General features: G+C 48.1%; 2 protein-coding genes across 4 annotated transcripts in view; both read right to left on the bottom strand.

The window, feature by feature from the left end:
• The window catches only part of si:dkeyp-77h1.4 (uncharacterized), a 20,500-nt gene extending 14,475 nt beyond the window's left edge, over positions 1–6,025 (bottom strand). Inside the window, exon 1 of one of the 3 annotated variants that reach the window (XM_060064092.1) lies at positions 5,783–6,025. The gene's annotated coding sequence lies outside the window, so the exon portion shown is untranslated. The remainder of the gene's footprint in view (positions 1–5,782) is intronic. The other 2 variants (XM_060064091.1, XM_060064094.1) reach the window with 2 other exon arrangements.
• A 211-nt stretch (positions 6,026–6,236) lies between these two features.
• On the bottom strand, positions 6,237–18,634 carry mdc1 (mediator of DNA damage checkpoint 1). The gene is made up of 12 exons (XM_060064089.1): positions 18,473–18,634; positions 17,688–17,847; positions 17,015–17,575; positions 16,705–16,774; positions 14,952–16,279; positions 14,169–14,231; positions 10,653–14,044; positions 10,097–10,234; positions 9,365–9,547; positions 8,719–8,844; positions 7,899–8,009; positions 6,237–7,342 (listed from the first exon to the last, which is right to left on the bottom strand). The coding sequence occupies exons 2-12, from the start codon at positions 17,818–17,820 to the stop codon at positions 7,136–7,138; spliced, it is 6,312 nt and encodes a 2,103-aa protein (XP_059920072.1). The 5' UTR covers positions 17,821–17,847; positions 18,473–18,634; the 3' UTR covers positions 6,237–7,135.
• Between the last annotated feature and the right edge of the window lie 67 nt (positions 18,635–18,701).

Raw genomic sequence — 18,701 nt, 5'->3', positions numbered from 1 at the left:
CGCGAATCGTGTGTCAGTGCTCTCTAACATCACATCCTTCTGTGCCAATTATTTACTTGGCAAGAAAGAAATGTTTATTGGTAGAATTCCCTCTAGTGGACAGAATGTTCTATAGTGGCATTGGCTATGCATAAGCCTGGGTATAGGTGGATAGTAAAAAAGTTAATATACTTGAAGTGTGACCTTACCATAAAGACCATATCGGTAATATTTATGTTTTACAAACATATAAATGCCTGAAAACGCATAAGCTGGAAGGTATTAGTTCAGGATGAATGAGTTGCAGATGAACTCAGTCGTGTAATTCTGCCGAAACGGTGAACACCTCAGATGTAGTTGCGATTGAGAGGAAAGATGAATCAGTGCCACAAAAGTAAATCGCTAAGCAAGAGTGGGTAAATGACGAATTTCTCTCGCTTATTGACGAACGAAGTACCTGCAAAGAGTGAGGCAAATGACACGTGAAAAAAATGTTGAAAGATTACAGTGCGAGCAAGAAAATGCAACAACTTCTCTTGTCATACCACCAACGAGGCTCGAAAACCATTTAAGTGACCAGTTCAACCTTCTTTCTACGGATCTGTCAGATTAAATCAACAATCCCCAAGATCACCAACATTTATTACCAACGGTTGTCGCACAGTAGATGTTGACGAAAGTCAAAATCAAAGAAAATTAACAAGATTTTTGAAAAAAAGTGTTGGGTCTAACGGATTAGTCAATAGCATCCAGATGGATTTTTTTGCGTCACAGTCCCTAGCTGCCAAAGTAGAGTTTTCCATCGTTCATTTTTCATGTTTAATTCCAATCAAAGTATGTCTAATTAAATAATATATCTATTGATCGATATATAAATCATAGGCATGATTGGGTTTTTTACACTCTGTTTTTTGTTAATACTGATGTCCACAATGACTGTTGAGTGGCCATTATTTCTCTCCATCACCTGTTCAAGCTAGCCTAAACTAGCTGGTAAATATCCTCCTCTAACAATGGCACCCCAAACCAGCTGCCAAACATTGAAAAATAAAAAAACCAAGACATCATCTTTTTAATAATGTATTGGCGGACCACAGAGCAGCACCAGAAGTGTGCTGGCAGTAATGAATATATAGTCTGCAAACTAAAGTGCCCAGAGAGACCATGGCTTCAAATTAGCAGCATGCCTGTAAAGAGAGAGAGAGAGAGAGAGAGAGAGAGAGAGAGAGAGAGAGAGAGAGAGAGAGAGAGAGAGAGAGAGAGAGAGAGAGAGAGAGAGAGAGAGAGAGAGAGAGAGAGAGAGAGAGAGTGAGTGAGAGAGAGAGAGATGAAGAGTAAGAGAGAGGTGAAGAGAAAGAGAGAGCTCGATAGATCTAGGGTGGATGTGTCTCCTTAATAGCTGAGGAAGAGGATGATGGGTCATTAGGTTTGTGTGGAACAGCTACGGCTGACGTCAGCTTCTGCAGTGTGTGTGTGTGCCGGCGCGGTTAGGTGTTTTTCTTTTCGTCATACTGTGTGTGTATCAGCCTGTGATGTGTGTGATGAGACACTGCTTGTTTTAGTAGCCGCAGTTTTTGATTTCCTTACCTAATGTTTATTCATCGTTGAGTATCTGTTTAATCGTTTATTTAACCTGACTCATACAGCTCCACATCTCTTTAAATTGCAAAATGCTAAGATAGATTCCTTGCCAGTCTTCAAAGACGCCTATTCAGCTCAGGGAAATCTGAATGGTAATGATGTTGGATGTCTGCTGACCTAGCCTGGCAGAAAGCACGATTACAAAGGCGAAAGTGAAACTGGCTTTCTTTCCTACTCTCTTCCCTTCTTTCTTTCTTTATTTTCTTCAGACTTTATCTCATCCAAAAAAACCTCCCTGCAGAGATTTTATCTGCAGTAAAATCGTGCAGTCTGGCTAGATTCAATTTATCTTCAAGGGCCTATGCTTGGTATTATTGGATTGAGGCTGAAAGGACGTCTGTGAAATCTCTGCTGTAGTGATGGAGGGGGAAAGCGTCATTACAGCCTAAGAGGGTGTTGATTCAGCTCAAGTCTGACGGTAGGAGAACAGTTCGATCCATCCCTGTTACACTCCCAGACCTTTCTTGTCTCTGAATCATATTGCGTTCTGAGTTCACTCGTGTCATTTGGCTTTGAGTATAACACACACGGGTGGAACCATCTAAAACATAACCGGATTGACGGATCACCTGAAAAATGGTCGCATAGTATTTCAGAGAAGAGTTCAAGCAGTTATGAAAAGATCCAAGAGAATTTGCCCATTTAGAGCCTGATGGTGTGAAGTGCTGCATTGCTGCAATGAAAAAGGAGTTGAGTTCCTATGCCTGAGGTCCATTTTGCTGTGGTTAACATTTTATGCCCACGAGAGAGAAGGCCAAGAGAGAACACCTGCAGTAGACCTGCAGCCAGTCTGCAATACTTTCTGCTTTTGGATTACTCCACCTAAATTACTGCGGTACATCAGTGATATGTTCTCTGATGAACCGCACTCGGGGACCTCGGAACCAGATCATGGATGTTTTACATGACATGAGGATATTGTCATCATATCGATTTATAATGTGTGGCCTATCGTCACTCTTCCCTGCCATCGTCATAATAATGAACCCTCTGCTCTGTACATCACACAGCTGTATTTAGTAGTACTGCAGTCCGCATGTACATAGCATGAGCCGCACGCACGCACGCTCACACACACGCACGCACGTGCACACACACGCACACACACACACACACACACACACACACACACACACACACACACACACACACACACACACACACACACACACACACACACACACACACACACACACACACACACACACACACACACACACTCATGGACACATTAGCAGGGGGCTTTTTGCTCTACATTATTTAATGAGTAGAATTAGCATTTCACCGTGTCCTAACTGACAACCACGCCTGTGGTTCACCACTCAGACTCACTTACGGCCAGCACTTCTGCGCTCTCCATCTCTCTCTGTTCTGCTCTGTTACTCCTACTACACACTGGGCAGCAGAGAGCTGGCATTAGAGTGAGAACAAAGCTGCATCCCAGCATATTGGCCGCGTCCTCTGGTGGCCTGCAGAACCCAGCCCCGCCTCCCTTGTGACAATAATCTATACTAGGCTAGCTCAAATAACACTCTCTTTACGTCTTCATCTAACTTTACATCTCCTTTAGGTATTCTTGGAAATGCTGTTGTAGAGGTGATACAATATAGGATAATACTTTATTAGTCCCTAAAGGGAAATTCAGGAATAGGGGATAACAGCATCAGAGCTATCAATAGATGAAGGGAAATCATTCTTCTATTATGAAACACATGGAGGTCTATGGGGAGAAACAATCGCTCAACCAGAGCAGCGCTCTGAGTATAATGGTGGGAATCGGTTTGAGAGAAATGGGAGAGAACAGAATTTATGAAAACAAGAATGCGTTTGGCCCTCTTCATTGAACACAAGCATTGCACAGGACACACACACACATGCACACGCATGCACGGCATGCACACACACACACACGCACAAACACACACGCACAAACACAAAGTGCAAGACTGCACATGTCCTTAATGTGCTTAAGGCTGTCCCTATAGTGAACACAGACAAATGTATCCCATCTGCTCCGTGTTACACACTCTCGTACACACCCTCTCCCTCTTTAATCTACGTGACACACTGTCATCCTATTCCATTGATTTCTGCTAGCAAACATTCACCATCAAAGTATACCTCGACTGTTACTCTTACATGGTTCCAGCTACTGAATCACACCTCAGATAACGGTTCCCTCCCCACATGCGAGAATCTCTGAGCAGCTCTACACACACACACACACACACACACACACACACATACACACACACACACACACACACACACACACACACACACACACACACACACACACACACGCCACTTTCTCTCCATCCCCTTCTCCTTCCATGGCATCTCTGTCTGCCTCTCTGTCTCTCAGGTCTCGTGCCTCCATCCTCTCCGCTCCTCTCCCCTGGCTTACATAAGCCATCCTTAGCGAGTGCATCCCACTCCCAAATCAAAGCCTATGCCTGTGTCCGTTCTTAGCCCTAGACTTCCTGCTCACCAGAGGGGACAGACCGGTCTTTGTGCGACACTTTAAAGAGGCGGAAAAGCCTTCGGTGACTGCAGATGTGGGGACTCTCACAAGGACGGCTTTGTATCCCTGGATGATGATTATGTTTCCTTTCTTCCTTTCTTTTGACTTTATGTTGTATTTGCTTTATGGATGTGTCCCTAAACAGTGAGACGGATTAGAGGATGAGTCACCTTGACAACAAGGATGAACGTTAGAGAACACACACAGAAACACACACACACACCGAATAGAAAGCCTGCCCAGCCTCTCGGAGCCACATTAGACATTTATAAATCATGAGCGGTACGAACAACAACAGAAGCAGGGCAGCGGTCATACGTGGGCGGGGGCTTACTTCAGGTACACTGCCCAGAACATCACAGGCTCTCACACGCCACAATATGATGCCGTCGCAAGAATTGGAATGCAGCTTGTATGTGTGTGTGCGTGTGTGCGCGTGTGTGTGCGTGTGTGATTGTGTGTGTGTGTGTGTGTGTGTGTGTGCTTCTTAGTCTATGGTTGCAGATTCCGATGTCTGAATGCAAAAATCCAAACTCATCTTCTTAACACAAGTCATCGTTTCTGAGTAGCACTGGTGAACTGGCTGATGCAGCTTTTCTAAAGGTTTGGAAACCCCAACAATTTTGTCGAAGCAAATCCAAATGGAGCGCTCCAAAGATATTGTATGATCCTATAGGATGAATCATACGAGCCCAGAGCAAAATCCACTAATGTAATGTTATTTCCCATCTAACCCATATTGCTTGCACACCTCTCCCATGCATTGACACCACTGCACAAAACCGGAGCGATGCAGAGCAATTAAAAAAAACACAAGCGTAATATTTTTGTGGCCTGTATTTTCTTTTTCATATGGGAGCATTGGGAAATAAGTATGCAGACATCATCGGAGCAGCAAGTATCGACCCAGTACCATGTCTCGAGGCCTGCATGTATCTCTATCCATGTGCCGCTGCTTCTGCTGCCTATGTGTGTCATAATGCGTACTGCAGGCGGGGGCGACACAGCCCACTGTCCGCCCCGAGCCAGCGTCCCACATCACTGATGCTGTAGTGAGGACCAACAATGTCACACGTACGCTTCACAGTGCTGTAGTTGTCTTTTGCCGGGTGCTATTATTCGTGATCAATTTCTTAATTGGTTTAAGACGCAGGGGATAATAACGTTATAGACGAATAGCCTTAATAACATTAATTAAACTAGGCTAATCATAATGACACTTATTCAAATGTCAGCCTTCGCGGTTATCGTCCATCGTAATGAAATGATAGTAAGTACTACTGCATGCATTATCCTAGTGATCGACTAGATTATATTTACTTTAGAAAATAACGTTTGAATATAACATCACTTCAAGTTATGCTAGACTGCACTAGACCATTTCGATCATCTCTGCTCCCGCAAGCAACCGCGGGCTACACTTGCATTCGGTCCATTCGGTGCCTTAATTCCCTACATCTTTCTTATTCTTCGCCTAAACCAGCCGCACATGTCTGGTATTTCTGCTGTAGGTCTGGGCAGCCGGCGAGCGCGCCCACCAAAAACTGCAAAATTTAACCCGTTGCGCGCCAGAGGCTGTCGAGATTCACCGTTACATACAAACACATGTACAGCAATAGCATATACGAGCTTACCTACCTTTAAAAGCCAACTTTGAAATGTGCGTCTTAATTGCGACGTCGGAGGATATCGTAAAGGTTCGAAAATGCGGTGGATGCTACTTCTTCTAGTGTCCTTCTGACTCCCTCCCTTGAACCTCGCCCCCCAAGAGCAGCTCTTGACTACTGGGCTTCACTATTCCGAAGATGTTCCGAATATGTCTGGTTCTGCACAGCCTCGGAGTTACTCGAGTAAAGTCGGGAAATGCCGGAGTTTGCCCCAAAGCACCTGTCCTCGCCAAGATGTGGGAATAGACCATTTGGAAAAAATGTAATTGCAGCAAAAGAGCAGACTGGAAATGCATTTCTTGCATTTATTCAGTATGGGAAAAGGAACAATAAATGATCAATGATCAATCAAATAGACGAATTGAGTTATAGCAGCATCTTTTCAAGGGTCAGCCGACAATAATGCTGAGATAAACTACTGAATCTTCATATCAAATATAATTTTATTTAATAGCAAAATAAGACAAGAAAATCAATGAAACATCAAATAAGTACCAACCGAGCGACCAATGAGGATAGATGATACAATCCTTTATTCGATTTTTAAACAGCATTGCCACAACTTTACTAAGTGCTGAGGTTTATCATTGAAGAAATAGTGGAAACATGGAACAAACATTTAATTACAGGCCCTAGTATTCAACATGCTTGGTTTCAAACTTTTTTTCAGTACTACTCCCAGATGGCAATAGTTCATCTGTAAAAACTAATATTGGAATGAATGTTTTACAACGTCATTGTAATGTAGGGTCAGGCCAACTTTTCCCTTGCCCGGTCTTTTTACAATGTGAGGCATGGGACAGGGGCCAAACAAAGAGAAATGTGATAGGCACTGTCAAACATTATAAATGTATTCCTTTACCTGTTTTATTTTATGTATACACATTAGCATAGGAATGCATTCACTCATACAAAAAAGCACAAAGCATACCTCATCCCTCTCAGAAAAGGCTACATTAACCTTCCAATCAATCAGGAAATATGAAGATCAAGGCAGTTTGCACAGTAAAACATCAACCGATTACAAAGTCCCTTACAATTTGTACAGAAAAACAAGGGTCAGGGTGATTTTATTGTTCAATCATTGCCTATGCGGGTGGCGCGGTGTGAGTGAGGTGGGGGGGCTTTCAAAAGCCCTCACTTTCTAGATGGCGTGGCTAAAGATCCAAGTCATTAGGTTACAACTGCAGTCCATGTAGGAAGCCCAGCAAGGCATTCCAAGCTACGGCTAACTCAACGCAGCGATGCTAGCTGCGTTCGATCCAGCGTTCCTTCAGGACGACGTGTAGGGCCTGTGCTAGGGACCTCTGTCTCCACAAGGCCTCTACGTCCTCCTCCGGCCCCTGCCTCTGGCGGGCTGAGGGGGGGCGGTCGTGGCGGGGGCTGAGGGCAGGGCGTGGGTCTCCACGTCAGCCTTCTGCTGGAGGATCCCGGTGAGGAGGAACTCTGCACTGACCACCGGCAGGGAGGCGGCCAGCGCTGGACCGCAGAGCGGCCAGTCCTCCTCACAGGACACCACCACCGTCTGCTCCTGATGGGGGGGAGAGAGGGGGCAAGAGAGGGTGGGAGGGAGATATGGGGCAACAGAGAAGAGGAAGGGAGGGAGGGAGAGATGGGGCAAGAGAGAAGGGGAGTAAGGGAGGGAGGGAGAGATGGGGCAAGAGAGAGGGGGAGGGAGAGGTGGGGCAAGAGAGGGGGAGGGAGGGGGAGATAGGGCAAGAGAGAGGGGGAGGGAGGGAGAGAGGGAGAGATGGGGCAAGAGGGTGATCGAGAGGCAGAGCGAAGGGAGGCCAAGGCCAAGAGAGAGGGGGGAGGGATGGTGAGAGAGGGGGGAGGAAGGAAGAGGGATAGGGCGAGAGAGAAAGGAGATAGGCAGAGAGAGAAGGAGGCAGAGCGATGGAGAGGTAGAGAGAGAGAAAGGGAGACAGAAAGAGAGTGACAGTGCAAGATAGGGGAGTGAGAGAGACAGAGAGAGGATGTAAGTAATGACCTTGAAGGTGCCAGGAGGTATAAACCAGCCACGTTCACCGTTCATTTTGACTGTTAATCTGAAACACTGATGCATGTTTCGGGGCCAGGGGGGGTACCTTGTTGCAAGAGGGCATCTTGGCCAGGAAGCTCGCGCCACAACAGGAAATTATCTCTAACATGTGCGGCGGCTCCGGCTTCACCGACTTGGTGACGTGGATCTGGTATCCCTGAGAATTGGACGAGTCAGCATGATGCAGCGTGAGAGAGTGAGTGAGTGAGAGAGTGAGTGAGAGAGATATACAGAGAGAGAGAGGGAGAGGTTGGACAGCATTATCCATCAACCCCAAAGCAAACCCTTGAAAGAGAGCAAACGACCAATCCTTGGTATGAAACAGAGACAGAACTCCATTTCTTATTAATGTCAGAATTCCAAAGTAACTATGCTTTGATGCTTTGCTTTCAAAAATCCCATCCTCAAACATGTCCAGTATGGTAAAGATGTATGAAAGGCACATCAGGGTGTGCTGCTGAATGCCTGCACTCTGAACTGCCGTATCTGTGCAGGCATCATCTGGCGGAGGAGGCTTTTAACCACTTAATTGACATTGAAACACACTGTCTTTCCGGCCGGGAAGCTGTGGCTATGGAGATAACACTTATCTCTTATCTCGACCTCAGTGCAATGGCTTACAACCCTCCTGGCAGCCTCCTGGGTTATCCATAGGCTAAAACGCTACAGCAAGGGTAAATGCAAATTTGGGGACCAAAATGTGTTGTATTTTTTAACACAAATCACACAAATCACACACACACACACACACACACACACACACACACACACACACACACACACACACACACACACACACACACACACACACACACACACACACACACACACACACACACACACACACACACACACACACACACAACCTGTAATAGAGGCTGGATACTGGCGATCCTGATGGATTCCTGTAGACGGAAGTTAAACTTCTGCTCCTGCTCCATGTCCTTCACAATGTAAGCTGTAGGAGACAGGAAGCCACCAGCCTTTGCACTCTGGAAGGAGAGAGATGAGATGAGAGAGGTTAGGGGAGAGGAGCGGTTGGTGCAGATGCATTTTGAAAGGATACTTAAATATCATAATTTGAGTATAAACGCCACTTGCAGCAAATATGGCAATCAAAATTCACACTGATTTGAAGTTGGGGTGGCACCTCAAGGAAATGCTTACTTTGTGACTTGTGACAACAAGTGTGGACAATACATACACTGATGAACAACATAGTTTTTTTTTTTGCTTTGGATGAAATTTCAGACTAGTTCTGAATACATCATAATTTGTGGACACAGCAAACTATGATAGAATATGTACTTTCTGATGACTTATATTGAATGACTTTGTTGTGTGAAGTAATGACTTTGTGTGTGTGTGTGTATGTGTATGTGTATGTGTGTGTGTATGTGTATGTGTATGTGTATGTGTATGTGTGTGTGTGTGTGTGTGTGTGTGTGTGTGTGTGTGTGTCAGTCACAGTCAGGTACTGTCCATCAGGGTGAGTACTAATGGGGGACCGACCTGCTCCAGCCACTGGGTGGTGACCACCGGGATGCCCCTGGCCATGGCGCACAGGAACTTGACCGTGCGGCGCACCTTGTCCGTCACCAGGTGGGTCATGTCAGACACACCCAGCGCCAGGCTGCCCCCTAGCCGGACCACCACCTCCTCCCCCACCTCGTCCACCAGCCCTGTGAATAACACCTGCAGGGGAAACCAAGGGGACAGGGTTTCATGGCGGTTGGGGTGTTTATTATTGAAAATATGACCTTATCAAGAACATATCCCATAAAGGGTATAATCCCCTTGACTATAGCAGTAGTCTCTAAAGTCTCTTAATACAAAGAATATTTTCTCTACCTCTATCCACTTATACCCCAACCGTATTATTTAACATTGTATTACCACTGAAGATGTGTATTGTTAATTCACGAGGCTCCTAGTTTGGACCACAAGACTCTCGGTTGTAACTTTTTGCTTCTTGATATCTCATCTAAATAGTTCAGACCCATTCGATTTTAGTTTCTTTGTGTTTGTGCCTACAATGTTACATTTCCCTTTTCAAGCCATAGGTCAGGCGTCTCCAGTGAAACACATCTGTTGTTCCACTGGAGACGCCTGGTCCATTCTGCCAGCGTGTCTTCCCCTGATCACGCTCCATCAACAGATGCTTTGCCACCATGCAGTCTTGTGATCCCTGTTCATTGGATATTGGATGCTTCCAAACGGCGTTGCCTCCCAGACCCCACTGACCTTGTAGGGTTGGCAGGCGGCCCTCAGCCGGGCCCCAGGGGAGGCCAGGGAGCCACGGGGAGACTTGGCCAGGGGAGAGGCCTCCGCCGGAGCCGCGCCTCGCTTCCGGGAAGATTTCCCAGTGGGGGTCTGGGTCACCTTCACAGGAAAGACCAGGAATAACGGTGGAGACAACACAATGAAGTCAATATCTATTGTGTGTTGAGACAGAGCGTTCGCAGGTCATTCGCGCCTTCAGGATAAGGAGAGAGACAGAGAGCAACGAGTGAACACACTTAATTCATTACTGCGGTAATGTTGCTGGAGAGGAGCAAGCTACGCATGATGCTATGGCCGGGCTAGTCGTCCCGGCAGCCTAATGTACTTCAATGGACATCGCTAACTAATGGACGAGGCTGACTTCTTGAGTGCACCAAGCCCTTTTGACAAAGTGAAGGGAAGCCTGTTGTGTTCAGGGTGAAGTCTCTTTGATCAACGTCGGTCAAATATCTGGTGAGGTGCTCTTTTGAGACTCTCTAGTCAAAGTAAATCTGAAAAGTCAAGTCATTATCTTTACCTCCGAGGTCCCGGCGTCTCTCTCCACGACCTGGGGGGCAGGCGCCACCCCTTCTCCCGCCACCTCCTCATTCTTGACCTTCTTGGCCACCGACTGTCGACCTCTCCTAACCTTCCCCTTAATAGTCTCCTCCTCCTCTTTCACCACCATCTCCTGTGTAGGTGGCTCCTTTGGGTTTCTCTTCACCTGAGCACCGGACCCTCTGCCCCTCCGGACCGGGGCGGGTTTCTTCTCTTTGGGCTCACTCTCAAGCTCCCCCACCCCCTTCGCTCCTCCACTACCATTGTCTTCCCCCACATCGGTCCTGTCGACGGTCACTGGAGCCACTGCCGGCTCAGCTTTCACCTGGGCTCTGCGACCTCTGCCCCTGCCAGCGGTGCTACGTGCTACCAGAGTTGAGTCTTCTGGGGTGCCCTCTCGTTCCTCTGCACCAACGGCTCCAGGTTGTGCTGCGTTGGTTCGCCTGTGCCCCCTAGTGGTGGCAGCCGGCTGAGAGACTGGCTCCTCTTCCCCGTCTCCTCCCCCATCGACAGCGGTGGCATCGGGTCCCTTCGTTCTCCTGCCTCTGGCGGAGGCCCTGGGGGCCGGGGCCACCTCGCTCTGACCACTGCTGGAGGGCTGGGGGTTGGTCTCCGGGGCCGGCGAGGTCTTCCTGCCTCTCCCTCTCCCGGCTCCTCTGGCCCCTCTGCCTCTGCAGGCCGAGACCTCGGAGCTCAGGGAATCGGTGGAGTTGGACCGTGACCTGGTGGAGCGGCCCGGATCGCTGCTCTCGGCCGGGGCGTCACCGGTGACCGTCCTGCATCTCCTGCTCTCCCTGGCGGAGGTCCCAGCCCCCACGGACGGAGGGTGGGTCTTCTTGGCTCCCCGGCCCCGGCCCCGGCCGCGCCCGCTCTCCTGGGCCGTGGCGCTGGAGGCGGACCTCTCTGAGCTGACCGAGTTGGATGAGTTGGAGCGGGACCTGGTTCTGGAGGCGGGCCCATGTTCCGTCTCCGGGGCGGGCTCAGGCGGGGCGGCGGCGCTGGTTCTGGTGGCTCTCCGACCCCTGGTGGTTCTGGGTGTCTGCTGGTCACTCTGTGCCTGGGCTGTCTGTTGTCGCTCTAGCAGCTGTCTCTCCAGGGCCTCCCTCATCAATCGCTCCCTTTCATCACGTCTGTCCATCTCTTCCCTTGCTCTTTTCTCAGTCTCTAGTCGTGCCCGGCCTGCCTCTTCTTCCTGCGCCCTTCTCCACTTCTCTCTCTCTTCTCGTTCCAACGCCGCCTTCTGTTGTCTTTCGTCCTTCTCACGTCTCAATCTCTCCCTTTCCTGCTCCCTTTTTTCTCTCTTTAATCTCTCTTTTTCTTCTAGTTCCTTTCTTCCCCTCTCCTTTTCTTCTAGTTGTAATCTCTCCTTCTCTCTGAGTTCCTTCTCTTCACGTTCCAACCTTGCTGTTTCTTCCAGTTCTCTTCTTTCTTTCTCCAATCTCTCTTGTTCTTCTCTCGCCCTCTCCTCTTGCTCTTTTCTTTCCTGCTCCGATCTTTCTTCTTCTTCCTTTTGTATTTGTTCCAATCTCGCTTTTTTTTCTCGCTCCTTTCGTTGGTTCTCTATTCTCTCCTGCTCTTCCTTCTCCAATCTCTCTTCTCTTTCTTTCTTTTCACATTCCAGTCTCTCTTGCTCTTCCTTCTCCAATCTCTCTTCCATTTCTTTCTTTTCACGCTCCAGTTTATCGTGTTCTTCCTTTTCCAATCTCTCTTTTTCTTCTCGGGCCTTTTGTTTCCGCTCTACTCGTTCTTTTTCTTCCATCTCTAATCTCTCCCTCTCCTCCCTTTCTTTCTTTTCATGCTGCAGTCTTTCTTGTTCTTCCTTTTCCCTTTGTATTCGTTTCAATCTCTCTTTTTCTTCTTGTTCCTTTCTTTCCCTCTCTAGTCTTTCTTTTTCCTCCACCTCCAATCTCTCCCTCTCCTCTCTGTCCCGCTCCAGTCTCTCCTGTTCTTCCTTCTCCCTTTGGTCCCTCTCCATCCTCTGCTTCTCCTCTTCTTCCCTCAAAGCTTGCTCCATCTTCACTTGTTCTTCCTGCTCCTGTAGCATCCTCTCATTTTCTGCTTGCTCTTTTCTTTCCCTCTCAAGCCTTTCTTTCTTTCCTCTTGCATTTTCCCGTGGTTGTCTAGTTGTCCTCCTCCCGCCCTGCCTCACCTGATCAGCCTCTGTCTCCTCCTCCTCTCCCCTCCCCTCCTCTGGCATGACATCCCCTCTTCCTCCTCTGGTGGAGAGAGAGGCTTTTCCCTTTGATCCCATGCTCCTCAGAGATTCTGGAGGCTGAGGCTCTTGCTCCTCCTCCTCCTCCTCCTCCTTCTCCTCCTCCTCTCTCCCTCCTCTACTGGTTGCAGCTCCAGGCTTTCGGCCTCTCCCTCTCCTAGGCCGTCCTGTCGCTTGCTGAGCTGTGTCAGAGTCTGCTTCTGGTGCTGGACCTGCAGCGGTAGCACGCATGCTGGTTTCACCGTGTAGCCTTCTTTGGTTCCTTGATCGTATTTGTTTGAGGACCGGGCGTTCGTCCTCTTCTTCCTCACTCTCATCACTACTTGTGGAAGAAACAGGCTGGGTTCCGGCTGCAGTCGGCCCCGAACCGGTCATAACCTGCGTGTCCTCCTCTTCAACGAGCCTCCGGGCTCTTCTTTTGCGCGGAGCTGGAACAGAATCCTCATCCTCATCTCCGGACGTAGCCATCGGCTGTGTTTCAGCCGAGGAGAGAGAGTTGGCCCCCAACGATACCGCTCCAGCTTGCTCCCCCTGTACTTCTTCTCTGTCATCTTCCTGCAGTTCACACATCGGTTGGGTCTCGGCCATGGCAAGCGTGTATCCAGAGGGGAAGTCCATCAGCTGAGTTTCGGCGGAAGCAATATCCATTGTGCCCACTTCATTCACCTCTACAGCATCCACATCGCCGAGAGACTCCGGGATGAACGCCTGCGTTGCCTCCAGTGCGATATCCAACGGACGCTTGATCCCGGAGCCAGGGGAGCGACCGCTGGACCCCGCACTCCCTAGGTAGCTCTGGGTGGCCTCCAGCTCTGAGTTCAGCTCCATGGAGCTCCTGTCCAGAGAGGGAGGGGTCGCGTAATCTTGGGTAGCCTCCAGGTTCACATCTGGGAGGATAAAGGCTTGGGTGCTCTCTATAGCTAAAGCTTGATCCTTGGCTTGCAGGTGGAGGCTGTCAGACAAACCATCCTCATCCTTGGATGTGCCCTGTGGGATGAAGGGCTGGGTTTCATCCAGGGTGTAGTTCCTCGAGGGACTGGATTGCTGGTCCCGCTCGGCCACTATGAAGGACTGGGTCTCGGCCACAACAAAGTCGTCTTCCCCCTGGCTGTCTGAGCAGGACAATGACACCATGGGTCTGAGGGCTGGAACCCTGGGGCCTGGCGAAGGATAATAATAATAAGAAGAAGAAGAAGAAGATTTTAGACACAGTCACCTAATATACTATATTAAAGATTTGAGATGAAGATACTTTCATTAGAAATATATTGAATCCTTACTTACATTTGAATGGATCTATCGAGGGACAGAGATATTCCTGAGTTTCCATCTCTGCGACAGCTAGTCCTAAAACCAATAAATAATAATTTTAAATAATAATTAGCAATGATATTTCATTATAAAATGAGAGTTTTAAGCATGAACTTAACCAAGATTGTTGACAAATAGGTAGGAATTATTCAATGGTGTATTGTGTTAAATTTTAAATGCATCAAATTATGAATTGAGAGAATAATTAATGGATGTAATAAAACTTGAAGTAAGACTCAAGAGGCTTGCGAGCATCAGACTTGTATGCCTTCTAGAACATATGTACTGGTGATTGTTGTGACACAGAACTACCATCTTTAACTTCTAACCCCCTGCATTGTAAAACCGTCAGATTAGAGGTGGGCAGCTGGACCCTATATTGCACAATTAGATTGTACTAGTTATTATGTTCTGTACTCTGCTCTTGATGAATAATGACTGCAGTATTCCATGCCAATTATCGGTGACCTATATCTTTATTCTATTTGAATATAGCCACCATAAATCAACTATTTATTATTAATGACAAGCTATTCACATAGCCTATATTTCAAGCTGTATTTAGCCCTACGCCTTTTTATATGAAAAATATATATTTTGATTGATGTTGGCAGCGAAATACTGCTTTTATACAGAAGCTCTATGAACTATTATAACCAACCGGTCATTGCCAGACCAGTGTTCAAACAGCTGGTTGAAGAGTGACCGACCTCACCAGATGTTTCCAACCGATTGCCTTTTCTAGTCGGATCCTACCTGACAGTTCCATCGGAGTTGAACAGCGCTGCAAGGAGGCTCTGTGCCCCTGGTCCTTCTCGTCAGAGGAAGACGACACCGGGCCTCCCTCCGTCCCCCCTTCTCCGCCCTCCTCCTCCAGGTCCGTGTCACTGTCCATCCTGCCGTCAGCCGGTTTCGTGCTGACGTCCACCCCCCCGGGGCTGCTGCTGATCTCCTCCACGTCCGTATCCGCGTCAGAGTCGGGCCCCAGGGCTGCGGCCTGGGAAACAGGACCAGCTGAGGACGGGGGGGGCGATGACTTCGGCCCGGCATTTACCGCCGAGGCGACGACGGATGGGATCAGAGGGGAGTCCTCCTCCACATCGGTATCGCTGTCCGACAGGATGTCCAGGTGAGCGCCGGGGTCCGCAGCGGGGGCCGGTGTTGGGGGGGCAGCCTCGCTCGAGGGGCCGCTATTTACCTCGCGGAGGAGGAAATCGTCGTCCGTGTCGCTGCCCGAGTCGAAGTTCGGCGGGGCAGCGGAAGCAAACACAACTCCACGGGACTCTGCTTCTGCCTTAGCAGGCGCGCTCTTTGGGACGGCGTCATCGCCCTCCCCCTCCCCCTCCTCCTCCACATCCGTGTCGCTCTCCAGGTGGAAGTCTGGCGGCTCTATGGAACCGGCCCGCGACGCCGCCGTGTTTTCACTCTGAGGCGACGCGGGTGTCGCCTTGCTTACCCCGTCTGGCTCATCATCATCATCATTATCATCATTATCATGGCCTTCCACGTCTGTGTCGCTGTCCGTCTGCTGTGCGACCGGAACCTCAGCGGGGGACTCTGTGGCGCTTGCTTCACCGGCCGTCGTCGCCCTCGAGGCATCAACGCCATCGTCTTCATCGTCGACATCTGTGTCACTGTCCATGATGAACTGGCCCAACTGGCTAGAGGGTGCATTAGCCGTAGGTGGAGTTGGAGCTGGTTGTGTTCGGTTTGGGCTCCCAGGACCTACTGACACCGAGCTTTCCTCCTCTCCCTCCACATCGGTGTCACTGTCCATGTTCAGCACTTGAATGAGTTCTGAGGGGGGCGCTGGCCCGGGCTGGTCTAACCCACTTTCTGCCCAGGTGCTGACACTGTTTACCAGGCTCTCCGGTGCACATCCTTCACTCTTCTCTGGCTCGGTCCCTTCAGGTGATACTTCTCCCTCCTCTTCCTTGCCGTCAATGGCGTTAAACTTTGCCGCTTTTTGGTTCTTCAGTCGCTGCTGCCAAGCACCAAAGTCTTGCTCGTCATTGTCGGTACTGACACATCGTGCAGGATGATGTTTGGAAGACAAAGAAGGTGTGATGGGACTCTCGTCTTCGCTGTCAAAAGAGTTAAAGAATAACAGGTTTAGCACATGTAGAAAGTCAATCAACAGTCTTTACAGTGCATGCAATGCACTGCAGTGTTTTGGCTACCATTTTCTCCATCAGAAATGCTGAGGTGAACTATGTTGATGTGCGTGTGCCCAGTGCTGATATGCATGCACGCAGTGCTGATGTGCACGTGAACAGCCTATGAAGGGCACGTTGTAACAAATTATATTTGGTGTCCCAACATAATTTATAAATTTAAAATAAAAACCAATTTGGTGTGGCTGATGCAATGGTGCTATCATCCAGCTGTGGCGCTGGATTACCCTTCTGGAGGCATGTAGGGGAAGCACTGCATTGTACAGCATATGTAATGCACTGCAATGTATATGAGAAATATAGGAACATATGTCCTAGAAAATGTGAAATAATACCTTTCTGGGATGATTTTGTTTGTAGGGCTCAGGAAGGTAGGACTGGCTACAGGAGAGTCAGACCCAGACACTGAAATGAAGGCAAAGCAAAGAGATCAATATTATGTATTACGAGTCATTAAATCCATTGAATTATAAAAGAAAACCACATAATACCCTCAGAAAGATAGTGACATAAATTACATTTTAGGCTACTCTGTGAATTATATTTCAAATTCAAATGAATCGTGTGTATAATCAACTAATGCAGAACAATAAAGGGAATGGTACTCATGAGACTTTTTAGACATGCATTTTCTCCTCCACAAACCAAGTGTCTTCCTCCATCTGTCTTTTCCCCCTCGCTCTTCGTCCGAGTCCGAGTCCGACTGTGGCACCAGGCTGCCCTCTGGATGGTCGGGGGTCTGCTCAAAGGACAGGACTTTGGTCCTGGCCGGGGTCTCCATAATCTCTCCACGTTCACCAAACGACGCCCTGGTCGGTTCCTCAGCATGTCCATTTGTATGTACCTCGACATCTTCTCTGGTGACTTGAGACTCTATGGCCACCCCAGAGCCTGTGTTCACAAGACTCCCTGGGTCCACACAGCTGGAGTACTGGCATGGGATGTCCGCCAACATCAGATTGTCCCCATCACTCAGAGCATAGCGGACGTGTGGAGTCAATTTTAAGCGGCCCTTCCGAGTCCCATTCATGCTTCCCATGTCCCACACTAGTGCCTCTACAGAAGCACAAATACGCCGAGAACTGGCAGGAAACACGGATATGGAAACGGCAGTGTGCTGCTTAGATACCGACTGGGCATGAAGGGGCAAGGTGCAACTGCTGGGGTCACGGCCAAGCACATTTTCTCCCAAATATAAAGGTAGCACTGTCCGGTTGGAAAACGAAACAGACAAAACAGAAATACATAGTTACTTTTCATCACCTTCAATACATAGGCCTACAGCATGTTTACATATAGATGATTTAATGTCACTCACCTCTCTCAGGTATATGTTTATTCTTAAAAACACGAAGGGTCGCCAGTGGCCCAGCCTCTGCTCTTGCATCGGCATTCTCTTCGTCCTCGTCTGACTCCAAGATTGAGTCGCATATCATCTGGGTTGCATCCATTCTTTACACCGGAGATGACAACCTACGCTATATATGAAAACATTGATCGTCCATTGTAGCTAGGTTAGATATTATTGGATCGATGATCATCAAAGATTCTTTAGAAATTTAGCTGGGGCAATCAAGATCAACCATCCTTTCTAGTTTAAGACAATCTAGCTAATGATTTGTATGCTTTTCTGTCTATTCATGTACATAAAAGTTGTACTACTGTCTTGCACTTGATTTGTACATTCTCAGACTCATTAACGTTAAACTTTAGTCGCTAAACATGCTGAGCCGCATCACTTCAGACTGAGGTGCAAGGAACATTTCAAAATAAAAGCTCCTTTAAATATGATTATTATATCCCACAACGGTAGGGGTCCATCGTGTCAAGTAAAATTAAATCCTAGTCACAAATATTTGACGAAAACCCTGTCGTGATGCCATAGGAGTGATACATTTGATCAACACACGTACAATGGGATGATTCGTATTTTGAAAGTAGTTCAAGGAAGTCTATACAATTCTGCTGCTTCCATTATACATTTATAGTCCCATTCGTTACGAAGTTGACAACATCACGAATCAAGACTCTCTATATTTATTGTGTGCCATATAGGTAACTTGTGTTTAAGTCTTGATTTGATAATAGAGGGGTAAATGGTACCTTTTGTGATCTGGTCCCTCGCATGCCTTGCAAAGAAATAAACAATGATCACTTCCTGGAGAGAGGGATCCCGCCTTCAGCTCGACTGACGTGACAGGCCGTCATCGACCTGGTAAACGCCCACTACATTTGGACTGAAGTCACAGGAATTACAATATGCATTGAATTGTATTTAAACATGAGGTAACTGGTGGCTGAATGTTGCCAATGTAAATATCTACCATGCACA

This window comes from Gadus macrocephalus, chromosome 11 (genome assembly GCF_031168955.1).
Source record: "Gadus macrocephalus chromosome 11, ASM3116895v1".
NCBI lineage: Eukaryota > Metazoa > Chordata > Actinopteri > Gadiformes > Gadidae > Gadus > Gadus macrocephalus.
Note: the sequence above shows the minus strand (reverse complement) of the source record. Positions and strands in the feature narration are given on the sequence as shown.

Bases quoted from the DNA above. Each gene is read 5' to 3' on its own strand.
- mdc1 (XM_060064089.1), bottom strand. From the start codon at position 17,820: ATGGATGCAACCCAGATGATATGCGACTCAATCTTGGAGTCAGACGAG. The intron at 16,280-16,704 runs GTATTATTTCAC...CTCTTTTGACAG, and splicing joins AACAAAATCATCCCAGAAAG to CGAAGACGAGAGTCCCATCA. The intron at 8,845-9,364 runs GTCGGTCCCCCA...CTCTCCTTCCAG, and splicing joins CCACCCAGTGGCTGGAGCAG to AGTGCAAAGGCTGGTGGCTT.